General features: G+C 65.0%; 3 protein-coding genes across 3 annotated transcripts; 2 read left to right on the forward strand and 1 right to left on the reverse strand.

The window, feature by feature from the left end:
- Positions 1–173: 173 nt before the first annotated feature.
- On the reverse strand, positions 174–3,970 carry MNEG_9082 (Replication factor C subunit 1; the record flags this gene model as incomplete). Its single annotated transcript, XM_014042443.1, has 8 exons — positions 174–247; positions 336–789; positions 1,224–1,311; positions 1,658–1,761; positions 2,086–2,298; positions 2,526–2,948; positions 3,214–3,310; positions 3,870–3,970. 8 exons carry the CDS (start codon positions 3,968–3,970, stop codon positions 174–176), a joined length of 1,554 nt encoding a protein of 517 aa, XP_013897897.1.
- Positions 3,971–5,480: 1,510 nt separating this feature from the next.
- MNEG_9083 (hypothetical protein) lies at positions 5,481–6,877 on the forward strand (the record flags this gene model as incomplete). The annotated part of the gene is made up of 2 exons (XM_014042444.1): positions 5,481–5,501; positions 6,002–6,877. The coding sequence occupies 2 exons, from the start codon at positions 5,481–5,483 to the stop codon at positions 6,875–6,877; spliced, it is 897 nt and encodes a 298-aa protein (XP_013897898.1).
- Positions 6,878–8,497: 1,620 nt separating this feature from the next.
- MNEG_9084 (elongation factor EF-1 alpha subunit) lies at positions 8,498–9,774 on the forward strand (the record flags this gene model as incomplete). The annotated part of the gene is made up of 4 exons (XM_014042445.1): positions 8,498–8,777; positions 9,031–9,134; positions 9,382–9,570; positions 9,763–9,774. The coding sequence occupies 4 exons, from the start codon at positions 8,498–8,500 to the stop codon at positions 9,772–9,774; spliced, it is 585 nt and encodes a 194-aa protein (XP_013897899.1).
- Positions 9,775–9,972: the final 198 nt, after the last annotated feature.

The raw sequence follows: 9,972 nt of genomic DNA on the forward strand, positions 1-9,972 counted from the left end.
GGGCGGGTCTGAGCAGGCGGCGGCGAAAGGGCGGGGGTGGCATGGAGCTTGGAGCTTGGATTGGATTGAGATAGGGGGTCCAGGCCGGGGTTGCCGTTGCGGGTGCTGCGACCAACAGAATTCGGTTTGGGCGGGAGGTGCAGGGCAAGAGGCCAGGCAGGTTTGCGGGGGCTTCATTGGGTGCAGAAGCTTGGGCCCCACGCAGGGGCGCGTCCCCGAGGCGCCGCCCCTGGGAGGCCCTCCTGCGCTGGCTAGGCAGCAGCCGTCCGGGCGTGCCGTCGGTTGGCCGCACATAGACGCTACGCGATTCGAATGTGGAAAGGGACAACACTCACCGCCCGCAGCGAGCGCCGGCGCGCCGCCGTCCGCCCGCCCCGGCCCCGAGCCGTATCCCCCGCCAACGGTCGCTGCTGTTGGGGCCACCGCCGCCGCCGCGCCGCCATGGAACGCCGCGCCCCGCATCGGCGCCGGCCCGGCCGCGGCCGCCACGCCGGGCTCCCGCTTGACCGCCGCCGGCACCGCCCCGCCCTCCTCCTCCTTCACCCCCGCCGCCGCCGCCACCGCCTCCCTATCTGCCGCCACCGGCCCTGCTCCCACCCCGCCGCCCTCGTGCGGCGCGAGGCCCGCGGTGGCGGCTATGATGGCGAACAGGCCGTCCTCGTCTATGACCTTGCAGGGCGGCGGCGGGCGCTCCGCGGGCTTGGGCTTGCCCCTGGAGCCCTTGCTGGCGCTGGCCTTGGCCTCCTTCTCGGCGGCCTTGGCCAGCTGCTGCAATGCCTTCTCGTGGGCCTGTTTTGTTGGGTGTGTGTGCGTGTATGTGCGTGTGTGTGTGTTTGTGTGTGTGTGTGCGTGCGTGCGTGTGTGTGTGTGTGTGGGGGGGGGGTGTTGAGGTAAGGGGCAGGTGAACTAAGCGAGGGGGCGCAGCAATCGCGAGGGCGGCGCGTACAGCAAGGCGAGGGGCCCAAGGTGCGAGGGCGGCTGCCAGAGGACTGTCCCTGTGCCGCCGCCAATGGCGGAGGGCAGTATACGGTGCCGTATGACACCCACACGCGCCAACAACGCGGGTTGAAGGATGGGCCAGGGAGTGCTCGGCAGCCATGCAAGACATGCAGCACACCCGGGACGGCCGGTGTGGCGACCACTTTGATGCCAAGTTGATGGACGCAAGCACACGGCTCAATGCTGCAATTGATGTTGGGAAGAAACCCTTGATGTCCACGCACCTCCCGAAACTTTCGCTTGCTGGCATACTGCCCCACCACCAGGAACGACGTCTTGCCGCTGACGTCACCGGTGACGCGGCCGCCGTGCCTGGCGGGTGACGTGTGGGAGCAAGCGTGATGGGACAGGCGGAATGTTGTGGGAGGACTGGCTGGATGGCAGTGGAATGGTTGCCGGGCGGTGGCAGTCGGCAGAGCCGGGTGCCACTCGCGGCTGCTGCAGCGAAGACGGCCAGCCGGCCTGCAGTAACAGCAGGGGTGCCATGCACCACCCCCTCGCCACGACAGGCACTCGTGATCCGTCCAAGCATGCGTGCAAACATACGCCCACATACCTAAACGCACGCAGACGCACACGCACACACACACACACACGCACACACACACGCACACACACACACGCGCACTTGCGCGCACGCGCGCACACACACACACACCTGCAGATGAGGTCCCGCGCCTCGTCCCTCCTGAGGCTGGGCAGGTGCCCGCTCAGCACAAAAGCCTTGTCACGCAGGCACTCGTCGTGGCCACGCGGGATCTCCTAAAGGAGGAGGCAGGCCACGCAACGCAGCCATAGCAGCATATGGGCTCGGTCGCGGGCTCGGGACGCTGACTCAGGAGCGGGCGGCGCCGCGCCCCTGCCCGCTTGGCGCAGGCCCCGGCAGCTGGCCCCGAGCGTGAGCTGGGCTGCAGGCGCGACGCATGGCGGCTGGACTGCCCGTCAGACCTGATGCCTCCTGCCCCACGCCCCAAATACGACGGCATGGCCGACCCGATCATTCCCCCACACCCGATCCACCCATCTGCCCTATCACACAGAATGCAATCTGATCCGAAACAAATCCTCGTACAGAGTCGGACCCACCTTCTGGCCCGCCATAGGGGGGTCTGGGTTGTCGTCAAACGCCATTCCCTCCACGAACCACTCTATGGACTCCTCCGCGACCTCCGGGAGCGCCGCCGCCGCCGCCTCCGCCGCCGCGACCGCCTCCGCCGCGTCACCGGCCAGGGCCTCCTTTTTTGCGGGGGTGGGGCGCTTGGGGGCCTTGGCGGGCTCCGCCACGGCGGCGGGGGACGCCTGTGAGGGATGGCGGGGGGAGGGGGAAGGGGAGAGTGTGTGGGTCTGCTGCAAGGGGGCGCCGCGGGCATGGCAGGGGGCGCCGGGCCTGACAGGCGCAGACGCAGAGGCTCTTTAGGGGAAGGAGAGGGGGCGCTTGCGGCTGTGGTCCCTTTGTCCCTTCGCCCCCGCGGCGCCCGCGGCCGGACGCCCCGTGTGCCGTGCAATGGGCGCCGCTCGCCGCGCACCAGGGACCCCGGCAGCTTCCGCTTCGTCCCCGCGCCGCCGCCGCCGCCCGCGGCCTCGCCGCCCTCCGACGCCGCCTGTGACCCCCCTTTGGCCGGCGACTTGCGCGCGTGCGGCGTCACCACCATCTTCGGCTTCTCTGCCTTGCCGCCCTTCCCCCCGCCGCCTGCCGCCGCAGCCTTGCCTGCCGCCGCCTTGCCCTTGTGCGCCGCCGCAGCCCTGCCGGGGGCCGCGCCCGCCGAGGGCTTTGCGGCCTTCTTGGCGCGCTGCGCGGCGGCGCCGCCGCCCAGATCGTCCCCCGCCTCCTCGTCTTCCGACGCCGCGTCCTCCAGATCGTCGTCGTCCTCCCCTGCTGCCGCCTTCTCATCCTCCGGGTCCTTCATTTCAAAGTCGGAGTCGTCGCCGTCGGACGCCTCGCTCTCCTCCTGCATTCGACGGCGCGCCGCGCCGGAGCGGCCGCCCGTCATTTCACACACGTGGCAGCCTAGCTAGCGGCGCTCGCGCGTTGCCGGCGGCCGCCTGCATCCGGCCAGGGCCGCGCCAGCCGACGGCAACGGCGGTCGGCAAAGCAGCGGCCCCGTGAGAACGGCTGAGGCAGCCTCGCCCAAATACCAGGCCCCACGGGACCGCTCACGGATGCGCTGACGTGCACGCACACATGAATCCAGTATCAGCAGGCCCGGCTCGCACCTCATAGGCGTCATCATCCGAGTCGATGACGATGGCCTTCTTGCGCTTGCGCGCGGCCGCACCTGCCGCCGCCGCCGCGCGCTTGGGCGTGCTGCGGCTGCGAGGGGGTGCGGGGGTGCGCCAGGATGGGCCGGGGAGCCCTGGAGTGCAGCCTTGACCCTGGGGCGCGGCCGCCCGCCTCGGCGGGCTTGGGGCCGGCGGGTGAGGCGGCCAGTAATGTCCTGAAGAGCCTAGGCAGCTCGTCACAAAACGCCTCCAGCCGGTGGTGCCCGTGCCCCCGCAGCTGCTCACCCTGCTGCAGGGCTCGCCGACGCATCGGTGGCTTTCACCGGGGACGTCGCTGGTGCCGCGGCTGGAGGGGGCTCCTTGCGAGCAGCCTGTTTTGAATAGAGTTGTCAGTACAGTGGGGCGCAAAGCGCGCAAAGCAGCGGCGCATGCACGCAACAGCGCGTCGGAATAGCAGGCGACATTGTCCGGTGTACTTACCGGCTTTGGAGCAGCAGGTTTGCTGGCTGCTGTCGGCTTTGAGGCGCCTGCAAGTGCACAATTGATTGATCACTTGCCAAGATCAATCGACGTCATTGGCACGCTGAAGAGCCACTCTTATGATAATATTTGCAGTTATTTTAGCATCCTCCTGCGCCCTTCAAGGCCACACACCCCCGGGCTTGGCGCTGAAGAACTTGCGGATGTCCATCCCCGGGGCCTTCGCCTCCTCCTTCTTCTTGACCTTCTTGCCCTTATCTGGGGACGACATGGCTGCGATCTGGCTGCGATTGCTGCTTGCGATCTCGTGGCGGGCAACTGATCTGTTTATACCGTCAGCAAGCCAGCTGTGGTGTCGTAAAGTAGGAGCAGAATGGTGGTGTGGACGACCATGGGGACCTGCTGGTGTGACTGTACCGTACGCTTGCAATGCACACACACGTCACCCACCTTTGACACGTGGCGTTACTTCACGCAGCTAGCCAGCGGGCAGCACCCCACTCACGGCGGCGCCACCAGTAAAAGTGGCTGCCGTTGATGATGGCTGTACACACTGCATTGAAAATCTCATGAGCGCAGAAGCTCCATGCTTTGCAGGTCCAAGAGCTCAATCTCAAGAAGCTCGGCGCCACGACTCCAGGTCCGTTGACTTGATGTCCTGAGTGTTTGCGACTTGATGTCCTGAGTGTTTGCGTCATGCAGGCGCAGGAGTTTGGCAGCATGCCCTGCCAGCAGCTCATCCCGTGTCCAATGGCTTGCCAAGTTGCGCTTCAGCGCTCGCGACACTACGGTATTCTGCTGTGGCCTTCAAGGGCATGTGCGCACTGCAAGTGTGTGCTCAGGGTGGCTGCCGCGCGCCAAGTCCCTGAGCGGGGGCTCGGAGCCCAAGGAGCTGCAGGGGGGGGAGCAGACAGCTGTGAAGCATGCGCACGTCCTGGACACGCATCCCCGATCGCGGGCATTTTGCAGCTTTGCCGTGGGGTCATCATGTTGCAAATGTACACTGTTGGTAGGCAAGCATCAGTCCTGGTGATAGAGAGAAGAGAAGGTTAGACATAAAGTCAGATTCGTCATTTTTTTTACGTTGTGCATGGCGCCGGCACACGGACATCACGCTCTGGTCTGCTGCCGCCGTCGCACGCCGCCGCACGTGCCACACACACCCGCGGCTCTCATTCTGCCAGGAGGGTCCTGTCGCTGGTTGTGGGGGCTGACGGGACGCAGCGTGTGAAGATCCCATAGTGAATCTCACAAGCTCTGCATCGCTGTGAGGGACCAGATTTGACGGGTTGGGGCGCCCGCCAACTCAGCATGTGGCGGTCGACGGGACACTTGTGCTTGTGGCCCCCACATTCGTTCGCCGCACCATGGTAAGTGTACAATGAATATTTCACGAAGAACATACTTCTGCTCTCTCAAGCCCCCTAGCTTCCTATCCCAACCCGGAGGACCTGCCAGCAGCACTACGACTCCGTCCGAGTTGCAAGTAGGCCACCACGCGCGGCTCTCGAGACTTATATTGCAACTATCTTCTCTTTAAACTGGTGAGGGCCCCCTCAAGGCTGTGTTTGGGTCTCTGGTTGCCCACGGCAGGTGCACTCGCCAAACAGCTCCTCTCCGGACATGCCTGCCTCTTGTGGGAGGTGTCAACAAGGTTCTCACCTCCTTTCAGGCTATTATATCAGGTTGCATGCCAATCCCGCGCCTGACGGCCTGCACCTTCCTCCGCACCACTGCGCCGCGTTGCGCAGAAGCACAAGCACCTCCTGCCTCCAGCGACCATGGCCCTGAAGGATCTTGTGGTGAGCCACATTTGCAACCAAAAAACACAGCACCAGACTGTCTGAAGAAACAATGCACCTGCCGGCAGCTTGTTTCTGGCCGCCACCAAGCCAGCAGCAGCTGGCTGGGCCAGGTCCTATGTTTTCTCCTGACAGTTGCTTGGTGCTCACCCAACCTCCTTGTGCGCGGCCGCCGTCATCATGCTCTCATCCACCTGGATCGCCCCTCCTTTCTCTGAAACACAGATGCTGGTTAATCTTCTTTCAGTGCTGACTGCCCTCCGGGCCTCTAATTTCCACAAGCGCTCCCGCGCAAAGAGGGGCCGCAAGGCAGCGCTCATGTCTGCCGTCAAGACATCCACGGTCGCCACGCCCGCCGAGGCTGCTGCCAAGCCTGCGCCAACTGTACAGCCCTACCCCGCTGCTGCCCCGACGCGCCGTGCAGCGCCGCCGCCGCCAGCTCCGCCGTCGAGGTCGGGTGGTTCAAGCGCGTTTGCCTCGAGTCGCGCGCCTTGTTCCAGTCCTGCAAGTCCCCAATCAAGTTTGCCAAGAAGCCGGCCTCCTCCCCGGCGGCGTCGCCGGCATCCGCCGCCACTACTGCCAAGAGCCCCATCAAGCCCACTGAGCCCCCGCCCGCGCCCCATACGGCCAGCGCAAGCTCCAATAAGGGAGGCGACGACGCCCCCCAACGCAGCAGCAGCCCCTCTGCTCCCACGGCCCCTACGCCCAGTGGGTTCAAGACTGCCGCCACCAAGCTCAAGACCAAGTGCACCGCCACGTGCGACGCGGTTGCCAACCCCTTCACCACCGCCGCCGCCGCCGCCAAGTTGTCGGCGCTCCGCCTGGCGTTCAAGGGCAAGCTGCTGGTCGCCAACAAGGGCCGCAGCGGCAGCACGGCTGCTGACAACCGCAGTGACGACGCCTCGGAGTATGCCTCCGCAAACAGCGCCACCCCCTCGTTCCTGTCGCTGCAGTCGTGCGCGTCGTTCTCCATGGCGCCGGACGCCGGCTACTACGACGCCGTCCCAGCTTTCAACACCTCCGCCGACGACGGCGAGGTGCTTTTGACCGTCGACTCCACGACTCACACCTCGCCCACCGCGGCCAACTCTGCCGCCCCCGGCGCTTGCCCAAGGTCCAGCACCAAGGCAAAGAAGCGCGGGGTGGCCAAGAAGATCGTGCGCCTCTTCCTGTGCGGGGCCACGCCCACCGCGCCCGCCCCCAATGTGCCCGCCAAGGCGGCCGTGTGCTGCTCTGCCCCCGCCCCCGCCCCCGCCGCCGCCGCCAAGCCCGAGCTGAGCGCGGCCATTGCCGCGAAGGCCGCAGCGGCGCTCCTGCGCGTCTCGTCGCGTCGCCGCCGCCCCGACCAGGAGGGGGAGACGGCGGTGGCGGCGTAGCGCGTGACAGGGCCAAGAAGATGACAGGTGACACAGCACACCCAACTGTTGCCTTCCACCTTTTGGCGCCTGCCAAGCGACAGCCGTTTTTCCGAGCTTTGCATGCAACACACGCCCGTGCTTGAGCACTACCAGGGCATGTACCTGTGCATGTGGGCGCGGCCGTGCCCTATCCGAATCAACCTTGGCTTACCAGGTCAAGCTGTTTCATCGCCATGTCCCTGCCACAATACGCCCGTCAGCGACTTTTGGTCGCGGCGTTGACCCCCACCCACTTCACACGGCCTGCACCACCTCTGCTGCACCCTGAAAATCAGTGGCCTGCATTACTTTCACATTCAAAAGTGTTCTGTGACCAGGTGGCCAGTCAAGTGTAACGAGCATGCTGCAAGGGGGTATGTTGACCAGCAGCAGTCAAGTCACCAAGCCTCCTCCGCCATGCTCCAAACTGCTGCTGCACGCTCCCCTGAAAACGTTTTGAGGGAAGGTACAGCTGAAATACAGTCATTTTTGGACTTCGTAACGGGCAACATGTGCAGGAAGGCAGCGGTGTGAATGCTGGTTCCCACATCGATGGCCCAAGATGCATCTTGGCCGGCATACATCTTCGCCGGCATCAACATATATCGATGTGCCCAAGATGTCCGCTGCCAAGCAGCACGGTGGGGCGGCGAGCAAGACTCAAGAGTGCCCCATCAATTGATTATCCCCAGCCGCTGGGGCTGATCACAGACTCATAGCCAAGTATACCGGTAGGTGTGTTGTATCGACGAGACGAGACCAACTTTGCTTGTCTCGGCAAGGCAAGTTTTAGTTGTCGAGGCAACACGCAGGCCCTCCGGGAGTTGACCTGGGCCCGAGGCCGTGAGAAAGCACGTTATGAGGCGCGGCAACATGACAATGCCAGTCATTGGTCTGCATATCGCTTGGAAGGACCCCACCTCGGCTGCGCTGCTGCTCGGCTGCGCTGCTGCTCGCATACAGCACTGCTGCTGAGCAGCACATACAGAGGAGAGCATGTGCTGGACGAGGAGCTTGAGCAAGTCTCAAGCAGCCACTGCAGCCACGAAGCGTGACAGTGCGTGAGATTGTGCAGATGTAATATCAGAGTCGGGTACGAGCCAAGATACATTCTCACCCGACTCACTCCACCAGACTCTCGGCGACCCCTTCCGCGACAATTTGTCCCAGCGCTGCACTGGTTCAGCCTTTTTGTTTCAGGCGAGGCGCACGTTGAAGTAGATCCTCCTATTTAGGCCACGCGAATCCACCACAGGTGCGCACAGCCAGGGTCCGGTGCAGTGCTGCCGCCAGCCTGCACGCGCCGAGGCCAAATGGATTGACAAGTAACAGGAAAGATCATATGTATACGCTGCGGCGCTGATGCACGGTTGCCACGTCCGAGCAGCGGTTCGAGCAACGGGAGGTCCACTCTCCAGGCGTTCTTGTCGCCCTATCCTGCTCACGTGTGCATGTATGGCACGAAAGGCGTGATCATGTCTTGATCTACGCACAGGCGCATCCATGCCGCCTGGCCAGGACCCAGATCAGACGCCAAGCGCTTCGTCACCACCCGAGCGCCGACCCCGCCACGCACCCCTCCCGCCGCAGCCAGCCACCATGGCGGAGGGCAAGCAGCACCTGTCGATCGTGATCTGCGGCCACGTCGACTCTGGCAAGTCGACGACCACAGGCCGCCTGCTGTTTGAGCTGGGCGGCATCCCCGAGCGCGAGTTGGAGAAGCTCAAGGAGGAGGCCGCGGCCCTGGGGAAGCAGTCCTTTGCCTTTGCCTTCTACATGGACCGCCAGAAGGAGGAGCGCGAGCGCGGCGTGACCATCGCGTGCACCACCAAGGAGTTCTTCACCGAGAAGTGGCACTACACCATCATCGACGCCCCCGGTGCGCGCGGGCGAGGCCCATATACGCGCCGCCGCTGCTGGCCCTGTTGGCTGACCAGCACACGCGCGCAGGGTTCAACTGTTCAACCTGGTGTCTCGTTTCGCTGAGGGACGCAGGACCCCAAAGGACTGGCCACACTAGTCGCAGCCGTGGAAACTTGAGTGACTCAATATACCTTGGTCTGACCCGCTCGTGCCGCCATGCTCACCTTCTGGCCTGCCCGAGCTGCCCCCCAACCCCTGGGCCCCCCCAGGCCACAGGGACTTCATCAAAAACATGATCTCCGGCGCCGCCCAGGCCGACGTGTGCCTGCTGATGGTGCCCGCCGACGGCAACTTCACCACCGCCATCCAGAAGGTGCGCGTGCGCGGCCAGAGACCGAGTTTGACGCGCAAGCAGCTGGGTGTGGGGCGGTGACATATGAAGCCGTGGCTTACTACCGAAGCGGCACGGATGGACGCGCTAGTCGCGTGCTGCACTCCTGTTCCTGGCCGGCCCCGGTTCCATGGTAGCCGAGGCTGCAGACCATCGTTTCTCGACCCCTGCACATTCCCACATCCCCCCTCCTTTCGCACTCGGCACCCTGGCAACCCTCAAACCCCAGGGCGACCACAAGGCCGGCGAGATCCAGGGCCAGACCCGCCAGCACGCGCGCCTGATCAACCTGCTGGGCGTGCGCCAGCTCATCATCGGCGTGAACAAGATGGACAGCGACACGGCCGGCTACAAGGAGGAGCGCTACAAGGAGATCCGCGACGAGATGAAGCACATGCTCGCGCGCGTCGGCTGGAAGGTGGGCGGGCGGGGCAGGCGGCCGGCCGGCCGGCGGGAGAGGCCGGGCGGGCGGGCGGCGCGGTGCCGCGGACGCGTGGGGGACTCGCCAGTAGCGTGCTCTGAAGACTTGCTATGGTGCTGCTACGTACGGTGGGGGGTGTGGCTCACACCACACACCCCTCTCCTTAACCCGACGCTGCGCCGCTTGCAGCATGGCTTCTAGCCGCGCGAGGCGTCAGCGTAGTCTCTCTCTCAATCTCTCTCTCTCTGCTGCTACGTCGCCCCTGGGGCCTCGCCTTGCATCATGTCAGTACAGCAGCTGCGTTCTCCTGCCCTCGCCTCACTCCTTCCTCTTACCAAGCTTGCCGCCCCCCCCCTCTCGCCCTGACCCCAACCCTCCGCACCCCACCCGCCCACCCCT

Source organism: Monoraphidium neglectum (genome assembly GCF_000611645.1).
Source record: "Monoraphidium neglectum strain SAG 48.87 unplaced genomic scaffold scaffold01813, whole genome shotgun sequence".
Classification (NCBI taxonomy): domain Eukaryota; kingdom Viridiplantae; phylum Chlorophyta; class Chlorophyceae; order Sphaeropleales; family Selenastraceae; genus Monoraphidium; species Monoraphidium neglectum.